The sequence below is a fragment of the Malaclemys terrapin genome, chromosome 10, assembly GCF_027887155.1.
Source record: "Malaclemys terrapin pileata isolate rMalTer1 chromosome 10, rMalTer1.hap1, whole genome shotgun sequence".
In the NCBI taxonomy this organism is placed as follows: domain Eukaryota; kingdom Metazoa; phylum Chordata; order Testudines; family Emydidae; genus Malaclemys; species Malaclemys terrapin.
Genome location: NC_071514.1, coordinates 7,639,192 through 7,661,295, shown reverse-complemented (window position 1 = coordinate 7,661,295; position 22,104 = coordinate 7,639,192). Strand labels below are relative to the sequence as shown.

At 41.5% G+C, this 22,104-nt stretch overlaps 1 protein-coding gene across 1 annotated transcript in view; it reads right to left on the bottom strand.

Annotated features, from left to right (window-relative positions):
* Positions 1 to 719: 719 nt before the first annotated feature.
* CHSY1 (chondroitin sulfate synthase 1) overlaps positions 720 to 22,104 on the bottom strand; it is a 100,180-nt gene continuing 78,795 nt past the window's right edge. The window contains exon 3 of the mRNA XM_054042657.1: positions 720 to 4,055. Within this exon, the coding sequence (XP_053898632.1) occupies positions 2,463 to 4,055 (1,593 nt within the window). The 3' untranslated portion in view covers positions 720 to 2,462. The remainder of the gene's footprint in view (positions 4,056 to 22,104) is intronic.

The window sequence follows — 22,104 nt, the reverse complement described above, 5'->3', positions numbered from 1 at the left end:
CACTGCTGGAAACATTGGCCTTGGTACCTTGTGTTTACAGAATACAAAACAGTGCCTCTTATCCCAGACACCTAGACCAACATTTTCAGAAGCAGTCACCGATTTCATTTGCTCACCCCAAGAAACTTCAGGCCTAATTTCCAGAAGCGTGCAAGACCCAGAGCTCCTATTGAAACTAACAGAAACAGTGGGTTCTCAGTACTTCTAAAGATCAGCAGCCACTTTACATAATCCCATGACTCCAGGAGTTGGAGGTTTAAGAAAAACACAACTATTGAGAGAGTTCTGATAAAAATGGAAGAGGCAGCAGTGAACAGGTGCTTAGCATATTTGAAAAATGGGTCTTAATTTTTTATCATGCATAGAATATATAAAATATTACAAAGTTATTCAACCTGGTAATTGTGTGCATTCGTTTTACCATTGGGGTAGCTTCAGACATCTTGATTATCAGCTGAAGCAGTATAAATCCTCTCCTCACAAGGCAGACTTCAAAGATCTCCATTAACAAATCTCAACAGTAAACAGTAGTAGTAGGGGTGAAACACCTTTTTTCAAGGACTATTGCATCTGAAATTTGGCACAGATGGCAAGAACTTGTGTATATATGGTACTTTATTGTTTGGCTCATTTCATTCCCAAATCTTTGCTATAATACTTACTACCCTAAACTGTGCCTGCTACGTAAGATGAGGACTGAGGCAGACAACATGATGAGATAGGATTGCAAATAAAAATCTTTATTGCATCTTAGGACCAAGTCTTTCAACACTTTCCATGCATTGAATCCATTATAAGTATCTACATCCTTGGGGCTGTCACCAAAAAAACGACAGTTGTAGAACAATGAATCTAGACTAGCTGCAAACGCAATTCACATTCCATAAATGTGTAACCACTGATTATTTTCCTATTGGACTATTCAAGCAGTTACTCCATAAAGACCCCTTAAAACTTGGTAAATCAAATCTAAGTACTGATTTTCATTCTCTTTGACTATCCTTCACCTCCCAAAGAGTAGGTCTTTATATTACTGAAATGGAACTACGGCAAAGTGGTGTTGACGAGTACAATAGAAAAATATATTTTTCACTGGCTTTATCTTTAACTTCTGAGCCCAATATATGATCTGCTTCAACAGTAATTTCCATCAGTGTTCTAAGTCTCAATGCAAAAGAGTTCCCCCTCCTTCTGTTCACTTTAAGGCACTTCATTTGTATGTTTATTTAACCTTTACTAGGTGATAACTCAGAGGGGTCATATTGTTTCTACTCAACATTCTCTCTCCCAGGTTTATCTTAGAGCATCAAAACAATTCCCAAGGTTATTTAAGTTACTCAGTAAAATTTTAAAAGGAATTTGGAATAAAAAATACTTTCAAAAGAAATCTTTGGAGATCACAGTTTACTGTAAGTAAGATGTACACTACCTTAAGAGTGAGAAAAAGCAATACATTCCTAATAGATATATAAATAAATGACTAACAGATATTCAAGAAAAGGGCAAGAACCTAAAACAATGGATATTAAATAAATTAAAGGTCTATCAGATAAAGAAAACAAAAGAAACTAGTAATCAAAGAATGTAACAATTGTTCCCATCAACATCTTGTAACTGACTGTACAAAATGAATGCAATCAGATGTAAGTTTCCAATGTTCTCATTAGGGATTTCAAATTTTGAGTTGTGTACCTGGTTTTGCAGTGAGAAATTCTCATTTCTCCATCCCACACTCATTACAATTTTGCATTTCACCATCATACAGTCTCTGTTCTAGACTGGAGAACAATTTAGAATCCACAGAATCCACCATGGAATTTTTAATGTTAGATCCACATATGGACCAAATGTCAGACAAAACTTACATATGGACTAAACTGATACAAGTTTATCAAGTGTGCTTCTTTTCCACACACCCCTTCAAAAAGCTGCTCGGCCACAAATAAGCAAAAGTACATTTTTGGTTGAAGTAATCAACCTATTGAAATACTCCTGAAATTAATAACCCAACTATTGCCACACTGTTTTGAATTGTTCTAACACAATTTGAACATTATGGCTATTTAAAAAGAGTAGAATCTGTGTAATGTAACAGTCACAACACAACAGTTAGGTACAGTATTTTGCTTGAATGTTCAGGTTCCAATTTATAGAATCCTAGCAAAGAAGACAGCAATGAAAAACGGTTTAAAAAGGAGGTCCTTTGTTCATATGAAAACCTTATTTCAAGTCATCAGAATTATGCAGATCTGCAAGATAATACTCAGCCAAAATGTTTGTTCAAAGGCAAATATCAATCACAGTTTTGTTCAAAAAAAAAGCTCATTCTCAAAAGAGTTCTTGGTAAGAAAACATGATTTCTAAAATATATCCTTGTGTGGTCTTTAAAAAATGAACTATCAAAACATTTTCCAAAAATAAATTAGATAATTAAAAAAAGTCTTCTCCAGCATAGCTGGACATTAGGCTGTCCTCACTGAGCCATTAGTATTGCTGCTTTTCCCAAAGCTAGGGTCATTTTTTTCAAGCCATAGTTCAGCCAACTGTTGTGTGGACCCATAAGTTGAAGCTTTGGACCCCAAGCACATTTTATATTGTTTCGGATCAAGATTGGGGTCACAAAAGACTGGATGATGTACATGAACAACTCCGATTTCTTGGCTTCGGAAAGTCTTTAAGCCAGCTTGAATGACTTTGTTAAATAGGTCCACGTCCTCAAGGCCCCAACCTTGGATAGAGACATCAAAGCCACCTGCTCTAAGGAGATCACCTTTGTAAATACAAGTAATGCCAAAGCCATAGTTCCTCCAGAAACCTGTTTTCTGGGTGAAGGCAAAATGATTGTCGCTGGGAACTTTTCCACTATAAACTATCTTTGGATCATACTGACTAAAGATGACTGGAAAGTATATTTGTTGGCCCAAAACTGTATTGGCTCTACATCGTTGGAGAAACTCTGTGGTAAACACTAGGTCAACATCACAGAAGAAGAGCAAAGACTCATTTTTAAACTGAGAAGATCCAACTTCAAGAGCCAGAGCTCTTGAGAATTCCCCAGACACTGGCAAGATCTGCATATCAGCCTTGGGGTACTTAATACGGTAATCTCTCATCAATTCAACTTGCTTCGCCTTATCAGGGTTTGAGTCAGAATTGAAAAGCAGGACGACCAGCTTGACGTTCTGACTGGGAATGAGGCAAGTTTTCTCAAAATTCCCCATGAACCTAGCAAACATCTCAAAGCGTCCGGACAGAGGAATCAAGATGTTGATCTTCTGGTCTTTGGGCTCCTTCCGCTCTGCTTTGGATCCAGTGAGCTGGAATGGAACAAACATTTTCAGTGAATTGGACAGGAAAGACAAGGATCCAGAATCTTGGTTAATTTTGCTGGCCAGCTCTTTGGCATCTATCTCTTCATGCTCCATAAACTGGATCTTGCTGAATGTCTGCTGTAGGTAGGCATGCCTTCTGACAGGCACGGTCATCTTCTTTCCCTTGTGTTTTTTGTATAGAAGCAATAAGTCAAGAACATACTCTGCTCCATACATAGGATTAACTCTGCGATAGCCGTATTGTATCTCCTTGAAATCAATGATCCGCCCTCTGGTCTTAGCATTTGCATTGATCATTTCCATGACCTGCATAACAATGTCATCCAATGCTTCACGCTGAGATGAGTCCATCCCTCTCCGAGGGGGCTGTCCATCAGCTGCAGAATAGAGATACTTTCCCGTAAGGAACTCCCATTCCAAGACCTCCTCACGCTGGCGTGGCTGGAACCTCATAAAAGAAGGTGGTATCCCCAGCTGAAGGTCATCTTTGTGTATTTCTGCATTGCTGTATTTGCTCATCAGGACAATTTCTCTGTGCAGCTGTATAGTCCGGTAACGCAGTTCTGCGATTTTGCGACTCAGCATGTAACTATGAAGTCTATACTGGTACGGTGGGTTCTTGTTGGGATGCAGCGTTATAGCTCGATGTATCTTGCTATTTCTAAGGTCTTTGATGTAGCCTTTTTTGTTCTGCTCATAATTTTCATAAAACAGCTGCTGCATCTAAAAAGAGAAATATTAAGTTACTATTTTTGCAACATTAAGATTTTAGCAGTAGTGTATTTGTGACAGTTACCCCATATAGCCCTACTGTATGAAAATGCCTCCTTGCTTATATGACCAGAAGTCTTTCTGAATAAGCTGTTCTCCATTTTAGGCACAGGTTGTAGGGATACCAGCTGCTACTCAAAGGAATTAAGAGGGTTATTCATTGTAAACTGGTGAAAGAAATATCTACCAAGGATTGGGATTATGATGTCCTACTCTAGAAATATTATCTGAACAACTCATTTTTAGTCTAAGACAGAAATATCAGATGTCTGTTTTTATTCTCTACATTATAAAATGAATCGCATTTTCCTGTTTTTTTTTTTTTAATGGCATATGGAAAGGCAAGAACATTGTATTCAGAATAAGTATGTTTTCATTATCATGTCCTTTTAAACTTTTCCTTTACGGCCAAACTCTTCTAAAGAAAAAGGGTAACAGAGTTAAACTTGTAGAATACCAGTGTGAAACCTAAACTAAACATTTTTACCAAAGATGCTAAGTACTATGTTTAATTTCTGCATTAGTAAACATGAGGGAACCACATTACACATATCAGGATTCAGTCTCTGTGGTAGGGGGTGATGAGGTCCACAATTTTTTTTTTAAATTTAAGTATCTCAAATAAGATACAGAGTTTAAATGATAACAGGTGCCTTCAAAAAGTACCAACAGCAGTTTCATAAAGTAAGTAAAACATAAGGTACATATACAGTAGAGCAGTGTTTCTCAAACTTGGGACGCCACTTGTGTAGGGAAAGCCCCTGGCGGGCCGGGCCGATTTGTTTACCTGCCGCGTCCGCAGGTCCGTCTGATCGCGGCTCCCACTGGCCGCGATTCGCTGCTCCAGGCCAATGGGAGCCGCTGGAAGCAGCGTGGGCCGAGGGACGTACTGGCTGCTGCTTCCATTGGCCTGGAGCAGCGAACCGCGGCCAGTGGGAGCCGCGATCGGCCGAACCTGTGGACGCAGCAGGTAAACAAATCGGCCCGGCCCGCCAGGGGCTTTCCCTACACAAGCGGCGTCCCAAGTTTGGGAAACACTGCAGTAGAACATAAGTATTCTTAAAATGGGAATTGCTCTATTTAAAAATAACGAGGTGGCAGGCTGAGACTGGTCTACACTGAAAAGTTATATCTGCATAGCTATGTCTCTCCAGGGAGTGAAAACTCCATACTCCTGGGAGACAGTCAAGCCGACCTAACCCCCAGTGGAGAGAGTGCTAGTTGGGGGAAGAATTCTTCCGTCAACCTAGTGAGCACCTCTCGGGAAGGCGAATTAACTACAGTGATGGGAGAAACCCTCCTGCCTCTGTAGTGTTTACACTGAAGCACCACAGCGGTGCAGCTGTAGCAGTTCAACCGTACACATAGTCTGAGATATTTTAAGACAGAATGAGTCTAAGTGTCACATCTAAGAATGCAAGCCCATTCAAGCAGTGTGCTAAATGCAAATCATAAAAGAAGAAAAAGAAATAACAAAATGAAGTCTCCATCTTAAAGATGCTAAAAGAAAGGCAGTTAAAGCGGCCACCATCCTTATGTGATCCTGTTGTGTCAATGTACAGCAGCTAGAAGTTCCATTGCATGGGTCTCTAATTGCTGTTTGTCCTAAATTAAGCCCATTGTTGTGGAGGAGTATAAAGAGATGCGTGTGTACACACACACACCACACACACACACACACACACACACACACACACACACACACACACACACACACACACAGTGTTTGGAGTGCAAGTTGCCCACCACACTTTATAGGCACCTAATTTGCTTGGTCTGACTCACCATTTAAGAACAATGTTATATTAACTATAGCTGCATATTACTTGCAGTGGGCACATTACTGCAACGTGGTCAGGGGAAAAACGATATGGGGTAGTAATGCAAGTAATCACCATTTCTTTCTCTCTCCTTCCCATTTCTTTGTCCTTCAAAACATTTGTCCTTTCCTATTCTACCTTCCCCATGTTAAGTCAGTCTTCCATCTTGTCAATGTAAACTGTAAGCCCTTTGGAACAGAATCTGTCTTTTACTAGGTGTATGTATATTGCCCAGCACAAAGGGGACCTGAACTTGGTTAGGGCCTCTAGGCTATAAAAACAGGTCAACTGACAAGGAATACATACCCTTTCGGAGTAGTGCATGATAGAAACTCTCCCAGATAAAGAAGTAGGGTGTTACTGGGGTGGAACTTAATCCAACTGAGACTCAGAGTAGGCGCGGTAAGAGTTAAACTGATTTAGGCCTTCTTCAAGAAACCAGCTCTGAAGCATGGTTCCCATCCTGCCCTCCCTCCCTTTTTAATTATGTGTATGTTGTTTCTGTTACTAATAATGGGTTACTGTAGCATATTTTGAGTCTTGTAGTTTCTGTTAAGATTGCTGGGATCCCCGTGACCCCATGTCACACCCACTTAGAATCAATCTCGTAAACACACTGTTTATCACAATGGAGAATTTATATAGCATGAACAAAAATATTGCAAGAGCACAGAGTTAGAGCATGTACTTTAATTCTAAGCTGTCTCCACCAGGCATGTCTTTTATATATATATATATAGCACTAGATGTAATACCACAGATAGTAACTATCTGTGGATTTCAACAGTAGTTCAAGTGAATACAAGTGAAGGCACAGATTTCCATAGGACTGTGGAAAGCAAGATATATTATTTTATATTGTTTCAATAGGTAGCTAGTGTCAGGTTCTTGTTTTGTTTTTTAAACAGCACTGATAATAGCATTTATTTTCAAATTCTGTTTTGGATTTAAAAAGAAAAACAAATAAATCAAGACCATACAACCTGAGAACATTTATTCTAAGATACCAAACCAGGGCACTCAAACACCCACAATAGGAAACAATCAAAAGCAGAAGCATTTTTAGGTTACTTTACTCAACAAAGTTTTAATAGAACTCTGACGGGTAGGAAAAATGATATGAAACATCTGAATGCAAATTAAGATATGGGCCATTAACTAATTTTCTGAAACAAAAGTAATTGGTATATTTTAAGGACTACAATAGGTGCTTGCTAAGTAGGAATAAAATGTTAGCAGTGCAAGTTAAAACCCAGATAATTTAATACTTTTTTTCCCTCTCTCTTCTAGCAGAGCTGATTTGAAAAGAAAAAAGTAGACTTGACTGCTGTTTCAAGTGTTAACTCAATGCAGTTTAAACAGAAAGCGTTAAATTCCTACCCAGCCCTCCCAAAGTGGAAATTCTAACAAACCACTCACTGCAGTTGAGCTACTAGGCAGTGCTAGAATGCAGATATACAACTAATTAGAAGGCACCAAGATTTCCAGAGAGTTTGTATATAAACATGTTTTTCAGAAGAATAGCTTGCAAGGATATTTTAATTGCTTTTCCTATAACACTTCACGTCTCCTCCCTCCCAGACAAGCCACTCCCCATGTACTTCATAAGCAAAAGTAGGCCCTTATGGCCTCTTGTACACTGTGGGCCTGATTCTCTACTCATTGACGTGGACAGCAAAGCTCCCATTGACTTCAATGGTAAAGGATGTTTAAAAATAATATTGAGTCACTCTTGATATGTAGGCTTGGTCTACACTACCAATGTATGTTGGTAAAATTGCATTGCTCAGGGTGTGGAAAATTCACACCCCCTGAGCGACACTGTTATCCCAACCTAACTGCTGGTGTAGACAGCACAATGTTGGCTAAGAGGGCTTCTGCCATTGACACAGCTACCCGCTCTTGGGAAGGTGAAGTACCTATGCCGATGGGAGAAGCTCTCTGGTTGGCATAGGTAGTGTCTTCACTCATTGCTACAGTGGTGCTTAAAAGCCGTTGCAGCACTGTAGTGTAGACAAGCCCTAAGAGCCCATTTAAAAATGCTTTATAAAGGGCTAATAAATCATTAAGAGATGTTAAAAGCATATTATAGACTTAAGTAGTTTGTTATAGGTGGTTATGCACCAAGACAGGGTGTCATAGATGGCTATATATAGCTTATTGACCGGCTGAACTAACAATCCATTACCCATTTATTAAAACAACTCATTAACCCTGAGAGAGAGAGACAAAAACCATCTATTCAGCAACTCATTTTTTCACAACTCAACCACATTATCTTTGTGCAGCCTCACTTGCCATACTGCCAGTGCATTCTGGGAAAAAAATTGAGCAGTTAACCCACAGTGCCTCCACAAAGGATGGAGTGCTCCAGAGTCAAACATACAGAAGGGCACAAGCACCATATAATGCAGCATACTCCGGGATGCACACAGCTAGAAAGAAAAGGACTACCTGAATCAGTTATATAGCTAGGGGTCCCCCCATCTTCACCTTTGGGATGACTCGATTAAAGAAAAAATCACCATGTTTTAGCCTACACCACTAACAAGGCAACCCGTGGTTAGCAATCACAGCTACTACCAGAGTAGTTGTCATATCCATGCAGAATGGGGGGAAATGACTTAGCAGCACCACTGCTGAGAAGGATCTAGGAGTTGTAGTGGCTCACGGCCTCAACATAAGTTAGCAAATGCAATTTTAGTTGCATTAACAGAGGCATAGCATGCAAGTCCTGGAGGTTTTAGTACCACTCTTCTCAATTCTGGTTATGCCTCAGCTGGAGTACAATGTCCAAGTTTGGATGTCAATGTATAGAAAGGATGTAGAGATGAGTGAGGAAGATGTTTGAAGGAATGGAATACAAGCTGAAGGAACTGAGTATGTTTAGTTTGGAAGAGAGGAGATATGGGAATTATCTTCAGATACTTGAAAGGCGGCCATAAAAAAGATGGAGAAAAGTTGTTCTCTTTTGTCAATGGAACAGACTTGCTTGGGGAGGTCACGGAAGCTTCTTCACTGGAGGTTTTCAAAAGGAGCCTGGATAAACATCTGTCTTGGATAATTTATAAACAACAAATCCTGCATCTTGGCAGGGGGTTAGACTAGATGCAGTCCATTCTAACCCTATGATTCTATGTCGGGGGACACAATTCATGGCACAATTTTGCCATGCCAGCTAGTTATATATCTGTTTAAAGGTTAGCATATGCAAGGGCCCTGATCTGAAAGCATTTGGTCATGCCACCAAAAGGATTGCAGCCATGTTTGCTATTTGCACATTTCATTTTTTCAGGATTTGGAAACACTAAACAGTTATGACTTTTTTGGTTTTTAACCTAGTGACCATCAAAGTGTGTAGACAGAAATCCAGAAGAAAAGATCAAATGATAGCAAGGTGGTCAATCTGTGGAATGTACAGTTCTCTACAGGACATTATGTGCAAGCTTTTGCATAACAAATTGGTTATTAGAGCCTCGTTAGTAAAACATGTATGCAAACTCCTCATTTGGAACACACTTCTCTAAGTATTTTTTTTTAAAAGAACCTTTCATGGTTATTATTTTGGTGATTATATTCTAAGCATGCTTTATTCTAATGCAGAGTACAGGAAATACAGGGATACAAAGAGGCGCTACTCTTTATTAACCAGTATTTACTCTAGACCTGTTGAAGCCTTAAAACGCCCTAATGTTCCCCAATATGTTAGAGACTGAATGTTTAAACTGTGGTACAGCTGTTGTGGGCACTATGGGCTTGGAGCCAAAAGACTAACAAAGAGTGTTATGTTGATCATTTTAAATGAAGAAGTCTTTTGCAGGCAAAAAAAGAGTGTATTGGAGAAAATGGTCTTAAAAAATAAGGCCAATATATACAGAAACTGGCCTGCAGCCACAGAATAGCCCCATAGGACATGCTCTCACAGCTCCAGATTGTTCTGTCACAGGCCAGGAAATATAGCTCCACAAATGTCATGAAAAGCAGCTCTGGACAACTCATGTTATATGGCATATTTATGAATACCCAAGATGCACTTTAAATACAAAACCCCTCTAATTAAAACCTAGGATAATAGCTAATGTTGCATGGCTCAGGAGAACTTTGTTCGACAGCAGGTGAGCATCTGATCTCGGCAGCAGGTGAGGGGCACTCTTCCACAAGAGAAAAGAAAGTGCATAAGACGACCACACAGAGGCCTTGTCTATAGTTTTATTGCTTTAACTATGCCAGCCTAAAGCAGCCTCCTCCTCCCCGCCCAGTGTAGGTGCAGTCATATGGGTTTAAAAGTGCTTCTATTAGGATAGATTGTTCCAGTTCAGCGATGTGAAATAAGCTTTCCTGATATAAACCACCTTATGCCAGTTCAATTGCATCTACATTCATGGTTTTGCCACCTTAACTATGTCAGTAAAAAAACAAAAAAAAACCCCCAAACCCTTTGTGCGGTTCTGCTGGTAAAATGTTCAACGCTTAGACCAGGCCACAGGATAAAAGTCTTTTCTTTATCATTGTGGTTTGTGCATTTTTGGGGGTGGTGGGGGAGTTTGCAGGAGATTCAAGTACCAGATCTTTGAGCATGAAAGGACATTGAGGATTCTTCGTAATGACTCTTCATACAGGTTTCTGCATTTTAAATTTGACTGTGTCACATGCAGCCCCCACAGCTATTGCTGCGGTGCTCAAAGATATCCCGTACAATGGACGTTACTGTGTTTAGGGGAAAAGGATGAACCGTGATTTCCTACGCATGTCACTCTCACCCTTTAAACACAACCTCTCAGTTTGCCACAACAAGAAGAGATACAGAAAGCGTCGTATACAGCGCTGACCAATACAACATTCAGGCCCCAATTCAGCAAAGCAATAAAACACGTGCTCAGCCCATCCTTTTTAACTTAAGCACATGTTTAACTATTGTTGACTCTAATGAGGTTTGTTTTAAATAAAAGGGAAAAATATTATTGGACAAATCTCAAACAGGATAACTAACACAGTTTTGGAAAAGAATGTCAAGGGTGCTACAAAATCGTTTTAGGCTCAAAACCTATGTATTAAATAATTCTAAGCCTGCTCTTCAGAAAGAGTGAGCTGTACTTGGCAAAATCAACTTCTTTTTATGATATTACAGAAAACAGTGCTGCTGGTGGTTTCATTTAAGCGTCTAGAGTCTGCTAAGGCTCTCTCAGGATCTTCATTCCAACAGTGCCGTGTGTATTGCTGACCTCTATGAAGCTACTGCTCCCCCTCTCTCCAGTGTGTTTTAAAAGGGAAGCCAAACAACTTGGACAACTTTAAAGTACAGCAAATCCAAGGTCACTGAATTCCCAAGGAATGTCTAGTCCAGCTGTAAATTACAGCAGTGACTGCATTTGAGTTTAATCTTTAGTTTACAATAGTTTACAATGCAACTACTTCATTAAGCAACCGACCTTTTTGCTTCATCTCAATAAGCACAGCAGCTTAAAAATCTGTCCTCAATTTGCCCATTTCCAGTTTCTCCAAACCAATTAATTTCTAATGGATCATACTCTCCAAATTTGAATCTCTTCTCCTTCCTACCACCCAACATAGTCACTTGTCCAAACAGCAGTTCTCCCTCCAATGTTAGTGTGATATGTCTGCCGATGGTCGCTTTAGAATCATGGAATTAGCACGACGAACAGACCACAGTAGAAAGGAGTTTAAAGAAAGAATATAATAATTTAAGATCTCCTGGTTATGAAGTGGAGGAAAGATGGAAAATAAACCTTTTCATTTTGTTCTGCAATGACCTTTTCCTGTGATCTAGACAAGGGAACTAGTCAGTTCGCTGCAGTTGGAAAGTGAAGGGTCCTCTCACCCCTGCCCCCAAATTCAGTAATGAGAAACAGACTGGGACCCATAGTGGTTTAAAAAAAAAAAAGAGAGAGAGAGAGAGAGAGAGACGAGACAAGAGCTTCCACAAGCATCTTTCAGGAGGAGATTATTGCATGGTTTGTTTAAATAATGTCTTCCCATTTGGAACATATAACATACTAGCCACACAGCTGCCATCACTCCAGTTCTATAAAGTCTCAGCCCTACTCTGCAAGTATTCTGTATCACAAAAGAGAAACAAAATTAAAAAAACAAAAAAAAAAAAAACCAACACCGTTAAAACTGGCTTTTTGAAGAGATTAGATTTGGTTAGGCAAACCTCACAAGGTTTGGCTGTAATTTAGGATTCTGCTTCCAAAAGGATTCTTTCTGACTTAATAGGAACAAAAGCAAGGTGTGCGCCAATAAAAGCTATTAAATGTTCTACCCTACCGCTACTAAAGAAGTGCAGCATCGTAGGGGTCGATGACTAATTTCTAAATCACATTCACTTGAGAAAGTGTGTTCAAAATTCATTTTGAGCATTTCCTGATTAGGAGTCCAGTGGAAATGCACGGTTTTGTATGTGGGTCTGTCTCACTTGAGCTCAGACATCGACCTGTGGGAAAAGTGATTCAGCTTTCCTTCACAAATCGAGGAGCGGCTGCCTTCACTGATCCAGACAAAATAGGAATGACGTAGTAGTAACTCACTTCTGATTTGTTCATTTAAGGCCAGACGCAGGGACTGTACCAAATTACTTTCAGACCAAATATTTTGTGTGTTGGATTTTATTGTTCCTCTTAGGGCTGGTCTACAGTATGCAGTTAGGTCGCCGTAAGGCAATTTACGTCGACCTAGTTATGTCAGTGTCTACACTACAGCCTTCCTCTTGCTGATGTAAGTGCCCTACTACACCGTGCCCTTTAAATCACTGCCGGAGAAGCTGGTCCCGTCCGGCACGGCATACCGGCTCACTTTCACCTCTGAGTGCAGCATCAATTTCCATCTTGTATTTTAACGATGCAATAGCACACCAAGGTTTAGAAATAGGATTCTCCATAGAATGGCCCTTGTTTGCCAAACTGACCTTATATATAGATTTTTAAACAGGGTGTTTTCTCATCCAGTAGTTCTTCTGTTATTTTCCACCTCCTGTGTATGGCAATATCCTCTCCTCACAGAGAGGCTCTGCACCGCTTGGGATGGGGTAGAGGGGAACACTATGGCTACTTGGTAGCCAACAGAAAGGATCATTGCTCACAAATATAAACATGATAAATTGAGGCCGTTAAAGTACTTAAAATCAAAACAAGAAAATGTTACAAAGAAAAAAAGCACAGAAGTAAAAGACGGCCTTCTCTTAATAGTTCTCTCACTACCTCATTATTGAAAACCATTGCTTAGAGAATTAGAAATGGCTTAGCCCGGTATGTGAACATTACAGCTGCTACAGCACAGCACTGCAACTGTGTAGTTGTAGCAGACACTTGGTAGAGCGATGGAAGGGGAGTATGAATTTTCCCACAGCCCTGATCAACGTAGGTGGGTCAACCTAAATTTTAGGTGTAGAACAAGTCCAACTCCTCGGTATAGAGCTGCACTAATCAATTATGTTGGTGACAAACTTTCAGAAGTGGAGATTAGGCCAACACGTGTTATTTATCTTAGCTGTATATCAAGGCCAGTGATACTGACAGAGCTGTAGCAATAAATGGGTCAAACCCTGAGGTCTTTCTTAAGCGCTAGATCCTGCAACAGGGCTCCATCCAGAGATTATTATTAGTTGTATTATTACTGTAGTTTCTCTGCCCTTCTGGATCTAGCTTGCCTAACATTAGGGATTTCTGCACCAATGCAGCTACGTTGGTGCAGCATCTTTCAAGCAAACACCCAGTGTAGGTGTTCTGCACCAGTGCAAAATGGAGATTGCACCACTGCAACTTACCTCTGGTGCACTAGAGATTTTTATTGGTGTACCTATACCAGTGTACGTGCACTGCTGATTCCAGAACACCTAGTCAAAATCACTAGGAATCTGGAACACATTAGATTTCTGCAATTATTGGACTAGCAAAGTGTCTGTATGATACGGTTGCCTTAACTGACATTGCCTCTACACCACTGGAGCTGCCATAGGTAGTGATGTAGCTTAGTATATATTTTTGCATCACCTACTCTAGCAACATGAAATGCTTTCACATGAATAGGTATCTGCTCTGATGCTAAGGCAGCTACACACTGTGTCCTGGCATGATAGTTTATTTAATCCATTTTTGTAACTTCAAAAATGGGCTTGTTCTATCAACTTCATCATCTGAAATGATACAAGGGGTGACTGGGACACAGTATCTATGGCCTGCTAGAGTCCTTCATTGTAAACTAGTTTAACACTGGTGAAATGTGAAGGCTAGCCAATAAAAATGAGACCTTTGCCTATGGAATCTCATCAGCATCACACACTGACATTATTGAGTAGCACCAAGTCAGTATTGAACTAGTGCCCCAACGCAGTGCTTATGAATTCTGGGAGATGCCATTTTTGGACTAATACTAAAAACTCCTCACCAGTTAAAGCAATCCAATACTTGTAGCATTTTTTACCAGAGCACATGTGTTGGCTTTAGTGTCTGACTGAACTTTCCCTGTGGGTAGTTACAGTCTGCTGACCTACCCAATTTCCCCTTCTAGGTTCAAATGGTTAGTGCATTATTATTCTTCACTTTCAGTCCTAGACTATTTAGCAATTCTGGGCACTGATTAAAAGTTGTTGTTTTCCATTCCTGGTGTGACTGCATTTCCCGGCTCCATCATTACATATCAGCCCTGAAATAGATCAGTTACGCCAGCCCAAAACACAACTGCTAAAACAATATTCCTTGCCGGCCACATCACCCACCCTTGGATTCCCTTTACTGGCTGACACTTTCACTTCATCAAGTTCAAACTTTCGGTCCTCAACGTCAATGCCCTTCACAACTCTGCCCCTTTCCTGTCTTTAACCAGAGGTGCTTCTTTCACACTGTCTACTATGCCAGTGATGCTAGTCTTGTATGGTGGGTGCTCCCCTAGCTGGCAGTAGGGTTGCCAATCCTCCAGGATTGGCCAGGAGTCTCCTGGAATCGGCATCAATCCCTAGGTGACTATTGAAAGCAATCCGGGAGATTTTAATAGGATATTTTAAGAAAATGACATTATGTCGTGTTGGAACAGAAAATCTCCCGGAATGGCTTCGGTCAGTGTTGGCAACCCTACTGATAGTTAGTTCCAGACTCCCATCCATTGCTTTTGGACTGAGAACCCTCCTACAGCCTTTTGGGATGCAGGAATTCACCTGGAAATCAAGAAGCACACAGTTCAAGTGCCCCCATAACATCAGCTCCTTAGACACTGAGCAAGACACCTTCTTCCCAGTGGCTTCTGGCTGATTCCTGCCTGCAAAGCAGAACGGCTGCTCCCTGAACCTGTCCCCCAACCTCCAATCTCATATTCTCAGCTTGCTGTCCTGCAGTAGCACCTAGCCAGTCCTGCAGGCCACCCAGTCCCCTCTTGAATGGCATCCCCGTCCCCCAAAGGGAGGAGGACTGGCAGCAGAGATAGGATTTCCTGCTTGCTCTCTACCCAGCCAAGGCTCTGGTTACAGAGAGCTGGCCATTTACACTTTTGACAGGTGGCCTGGGCATGTCACATGTGACTGTCTACTTCTCCCATAGCCAGCTGTGCTCCTCTTTCATGTCATCCTGCACAAGCTGATGTGTATGGCCATTACCCTCTCCTCCAAACCCCTTCTCAAGATCCACTTCTGTCGCAGGGCCTATAAGAAATAAGCCAGCTAATAAAAAGGCATAGTATGAGGACAAATTTTAAAATAATCTGTATTTTGACAGCATATTTTCCATTCTAGTCACCCGTGTGTTGCTTTCCTTCCTAAAATGGTAAACTCTTGGGATTGAAGACTGTGCCTTCATAAATTTGAAAGTACCAAGCACATACTGAAATGCTAGTACATTCTATAAAGTATAACTTCAAAGTGTCACTTCATTTTGCTTGCCACTCACAATGAACCTTTATGGTTTTTGTTGTAAACCCCATTTAATTGCACTGTACATAATCTAATCTGCTAGCGACATTTTGTCTAGTAAAGTTTATAATCTACATTAGCCTGGGCCATTGAAATAATGGCCTAGTTTTGCCTAGTGCTTTCCTGTGTCAGGCTGATTTCCTTAGCCACTCAGGACAGAAGTGTTCTTAGCTCTGGAAAATGACTACTGGAAATACTTATGTTCAGGTACAGCATAGGAAGATTATTATTAGTTTACAAGACATGACAAACTTTATAATGCACACCTAGCAATAAAGCAACTGAATGACACGGAACGGCGCATAAAGGCCAATTTACAAGTTACCGTGTCTCCCCATAATACTCAAAGATAAAACAACCACCCTCCGTTCACATGCTCTTGTTACTTTTTACCACAGCATAGCAACTGGGGTAAGATAAAGCATCATTTAAAGAGATCACACTATAGCAGCGAATCTGCTTAATGTGATACATTACAAATAACCCAATGGGAAATATTGTGCATCAAGTACAGCAACATTCTGGGTACAAAACAAATAATAAAGAGGAACATCAGATGTCTCTGTGAAATAAAGAAAGACATATTAGCCAGCTCCCCGTGATATGCTGCAGGACCATTGTCCAACATTACATTTAGCATTTATGGAACACAAGGGTAATTTTTGTCCGTCGCATATTTCTTCAGCAGCCAATGACCATAAATTAGCCCTCCCTGCCCAATCAATCTTGTTTTTTACTGGGTACTGCTAAGAATGATGAGAACGCCTATTCTGGCACTGGCTTGTGTGATGTGTCCACTAGGACGTGAACTAAAATCCCCCAACTAATTTCACAAGGAGAACAGCGGAAGATGGCAGCCTTCTGTAGTTACTGAAGCAGCACAGCATCGTTTCAAAGTGTGTGTTTCAAAGGTACGGGTGATTCTGGCCAGAAGCACTGTTTTATAATTGCTCAGAATAGCAAAAAAGAAGCCACAAATTCTTGTGCTATGCGGAGAAACCACATACTTACTTACTCCATTAGACGCTTACTGGATAGCATTGGCTCTGGCGCACTACAGTTTTGAAAGCCTATATGGTAAGGAGCACTGCGTGGTATGCAGTTACTGCAGATACAGATTTCCACAGTTAGATGCTATGATTGGGAAAGCTTTTTTTTCTTTTTTTGGCAGTCACCGTCATTACTACACAGGACTGAAAGGAGGACAGATTCTCCATTGTCCAATAACCTCTACTATACCTTAAGACTGACCAATAGTAGCTGAATCTGAATGCAATCAACTACCCTCTTATCATTGGGAAACATACGGATTACATTTATATAGTGTCAAAGTTATACGTGGCTGTACAAAACCCTAAAATGGCAGAACCTGTGCCCCAAAGAACTTGGACTCTCACAGACAATGCACATGGTAGGTAGGTCACACAAGGATATGGATACTTTGTCAACGAGATCAGTAGAGGAATGCTGCCTATTTAGGAGGGTCATCATTCTTTAAGTAATTTGACTTTCTGGACATTTGTTATAAAGAGGCTACATAAGACTCGTATGAAGCGCTCTAGCTATAAAATTCACCTATATTTGTAAATGGTGTCTCTGAAGTGTAAAAAATAAATTTTAAGATGGTATATTTAGGTCACTTTTTAGGAGAGGTAGAAGTGTGTGAAGATTACTAAGCAAAATAAAGAGACTCATTTAAATAGATTTACAGGAGTTACAAATCCAGAAGGTGCGCACCAGCCAAATGATGGGAATTGAGAAGCTGCGTATGTTTGTTTGTGTGTACATATGTACACACAGAGAAAACAAGTCAGAACCCACGCCATTCCTCCCAAATTTTGCATGTGTTTATAACTTTAAGAGAGCCAATGATTTTTATTGTCATCCTATCGGTGGAACAACGTTCTAATTACTGAAATAAGTTGTCAGACAGACTGGCATTCCCACCCTCTCCCTGCAGTATCCAAGTTAGCCCATTAGTTCAAATATGGTTCGAGATTTCACATGGAGTTGCTGACTAACTGTATATGCTCTGAGGTTTTTGTGGAGGTTTGCTCTCTGGCATAGTTTGGACAAGTAACAAATAGCATGAGTCTGCGGCACTAAGTAATTGAGAGTATGCTGCAATACATGCAGTGTGTCAGACTGAGGAGGGGCTCACCTCCACGTCTGTGTTTTTAAGCTATGCAGATGTACGCCGCCTATAATTTAGCTTTGGCACTAAAATTTTCAGTGCTGCTTTTAAAACTTTATAATGCTTTAAGCAAAAGCAGGAAGTGTAGTTACCAACAGCTCCCATTACACTGAATGTAAACTCATTAGCCACTATTAAAAGAGTGAAACACGCTGCCTCAACTTTGGCAATCAAATCCTTCACGAAATTTGTCAATCAAGCAAGGCATGGATTTAATTCTCTTGAACGTTTCTGCTGCTTGCATGTGAATAGCTTTCTGATTTCTCCCCATGGTTTCTTTCTCACTCCGCTTCTATACTGGAGACAGTTCAGGTTCTTGCCACCCACTTCTGCTGATGGGACTTCAGAACTCAGCCACCATTTCAGAATTCTGATATTTCAACTGCCTGTTGCTGTTACATTGGCGGCTTTTAATGCATTCATTTGTAGCTACAGTATCCAAAAGCAGATTCTGAAGCACATGTAGCCTTTATACTGGGGCTCTGAATGCACATCCAATACAGTGCTTTTCCCTTCTTTTGTAGGGGTAAGGCCTCTCTAAGGGTACATCTACACTACAGGGGGGAGTCGATTTAAGATACGCAAATTCAGCTACGTGAATAGCGTAGCTGAATTCGACGTATCGCAGCCGACTTACCCCGCTGTGAGGACGGCGGCAAAATCGACTTCTGCGGCTTTCTGTCGGCGGCGCTTACTCCCACCTCCGCTGGTGGAGTAAGAGCGCCGATTTGGGGATCGATTGTCGCGTCCCGATGGGACGCGATAAATCGATCCCCGAGAGGTCGATTTCTACCCGCCGATTCAGGCGGGTAGTGTAGACCTAGCCTAAAACTGCAGAAGGAGAAATGTGTACTTGCAGAGTGAAATGTGAAAAACCCTGGCTTTCCCTGCTCCCCTTTCTACCAGTTTGGGAGGTGGAGGGCAAGACAAGTTACTTCTTGTGCATCACACATAGGTCTGGCAGCTCGGCATGAGTCACAAAACTTTAGGGGGGTTGCTGCTAGGCCAAGGGAGGAAGGAAGAAGAGGGGAGGGGTCAGCAACCGGAAGGGGGGGATGAGGCTCTTGTCAATAAAGAGGCAGGTTCGGGTCAGTGTGAGTGTTTTACATAAGAATGTAAGAGCGGCCATACTGGGTCCATCTAGCCCAGTATCCTGTCTTCCAACAGAGGCCAGTGCCAGGTGCCCCAGAGGGAATGAACAGAACAGGGAATCATCAAGTGATCCATCCCCGGTCACCCATTCCCAGCTTCTGGCAAACAGAGGGTAGGGACACCATCCCTGCCCATCCTGGCTAATAGCCATTGATGGACCTATCCCCCATGAACTTACCTAGTTCTTTTTTTTTTTTTTTTTTTTGAACCCTATTAAAGTCTTGGCCTTTAGGGTGGAGGGATTGTGACGAGTTTGATTAGAAGAAGGATAAGGATATGGAATGGGGTTAATAGCGTCACATACATGACTGCAATGCCTTACTTTCCGGTGAGTCATCTATGAATGTTTAGTGTTTGACCTGTTGCTCAGAAGGGCTTTAGACATGGGTATCAGTGGAGCAAACAGAGTATGACTACTTCTTTCCTACCTCTTCCTTCCTGTTCTTTGGAGGCGTTCATTCAGCAATTAAGCAGCTCTTGATGGGAAAAAACTGGTGATAATGCAGTGTCAGGAACCACCTAACTTGGAATGCCAAATCCTCTGCTGTCAGTTTACAGCAATATTCAGTCCTCTCATTACACCATTATTTTGGTCAATTAACTCTTTTAAAGCATACACAAAATCATCTAGGAAGACATTTTCATAAGGTTTATACTGTCCTTCTCGTCATAACCTGGGTCTTGTTGAGCATCTATAATTTTTTGTTATCATAGCATGGTTGGAAATAGTGGCAGCAAATTTGCTTCGAGGCCTTGTAAACTGGAACAAAATAAAATAAAATCCAGCAGCCACCCGAAACACATGCTAGGAACCAGTCTCTTCAGATGACCTCTGCAGTCTGGTGTGTTGCTAAAGGCCAGAGGAATTTGCCATTGCCTTTAGAAAACAATGTATCCAAGGGATGTTTGTTTTGGGAAGACAAATCTGTGCATTCCCCAGAAGTGTTTTGATCCATGAGGGTGAATAAATTACTGTGCCTCTCTGAATACCTCTCTTTTGATTTACGGAACACAGACCTCCCCCTCCCATGCACTTTGTAATAAATATTCTTTAGCATCATCGTGCACAGTCATCACAACTCCACACAGCAATCCATCCAGAGTGTCACCTTTTACTTGGCAAAGAGTCTAATGACAGAAGATATTGTTCTAATACCAAAACAAAAGCAATCAGCTTAGGCCTGATTTACACTACAAAGTTAGGTTGATGTAAACCACCTTGCTTGGACCTAGCTGTGCTTGTGGCTACATACAAGTCTGCCTCACGCTGATGCAAGTGCCCTGTCACGGCAGCGCTGTAATATCACCTCCCCGAATGGCACTGAGCCATAGTCAGCCTACTGGGGTTAATGCACCGTGAGTGTCGACACCGTGTAACCTACGTTGATTATAGACTCATAGACTTTAAGGTCAGAAGGGACCATTATGATCATCTAGTCTGACCTCCCGCATGATGCAGGCCACAAAAGCTGCCCCAACCCCTTTCCCTTGACTCTGCTGTTGAAGTCCCCAAATCCTGTGGTCTAAAGACTTCAAGTAGCCGAGAATCCTCCAGCTAGCGACCCCTGCCCCATGTTGCGGAGGAAGGATCTAACTTTCTTCCAGCAGCCTCCCACTATGTCCCACACTGACCACTCTGGTCACAATTGTGAACTGGACTGCCCAGGGGTCATGGACACCAGAAGCCAACACCCTCTTTAAAAACGCCACGTATTTTTGAAATGCCATTTCCGGATTGCCCAGCCTGGCGAGCACACACAGCAGCAATCCCTTGTTGTGGGCAACTGCCCAACGTACCATGCTGGCTACATGCTACAGACACTCTCCTGCCTGGAGCAGACAGGAGATATTGGCTCACATGGGTCTGTGGGGAGAACAGCACAGCTTCTGCAGCTGCTGTATAAATGTGGACCTATACAAGCAGATTGCATGGGGGATGCAAGAGCTCCATGAATGCCAGCAACAACCTCCAACTGGTTTCTGCTACGTCCCACAGCCATCTGTCCTCCATGAAATTGTCATGTCCCCAGTTGTTCTGGTTGTTCCTGCAGCTTTGCAAAGATGGGCGGACTCTTCATCCTGTGTTCGCAATGATCGAGACAATGGTGCAGAGTTGTTTGGGTTCCATGCTTCCATCAGAGATGGTGGGCAGCAAGAAGTGCCATGTGGTTTTGTGGGATTTTCAAAAAAGGCATGAAAAGTTATGGGTTATAGATGGCGTTATGGGATGGAGAAAATTGCATGCTGGGAACTTGGTCCCTTGCTACTAATCACCTCTTTGCAAGTCATTTATGCCTCACCATTCATTGCCAAAATTTCCCAAAAGACAGCACACCAGAAGATGGAGAGAGGAGCACCCTGGGATACCCACTTATGGTGCACCAACAAGCATTCTTGGTGAGTACACAAAGCACCTATGCAAGCATACAAGCAATATACTGACCGTGGCAGCTTTATGCTGATGTAATTTGTGTCCACCAAAGTTCGTAGTGTAGACATAGCCTTAGACGATACTTCTTTTAGCAGAGAGAAAACTGGACAGTCAATTAAAGACACATTTTGGTCTCCATAAAACTGAACTTGTTCCCATATTTCCCATAGATGAGCTATAGGTGCCACTTTAACTTAGGTCAAATCTAGACTACAGATTTGCGGGCATCACTATATCCATCAAGGGAGTTACACGGTGTGATCCCTGACCAAGAGAGCTATTCCAGCAAAAGCCTGTATTGGAGACCCAGTCCACAACAGGAGTATTTTGCTGGTATAGTATACTAGTATAGCTACACTGGCAGGTGCTCCTAGTGAAGACCTGGCCTTAGCCCATAGAAGTTTTAAGTATGAGGGAAGAAAAAGGGGATAAAAATGTGCTAACTGCTCCTTCCCACAACACACATACCAAAGCATGACTAGGGCAGG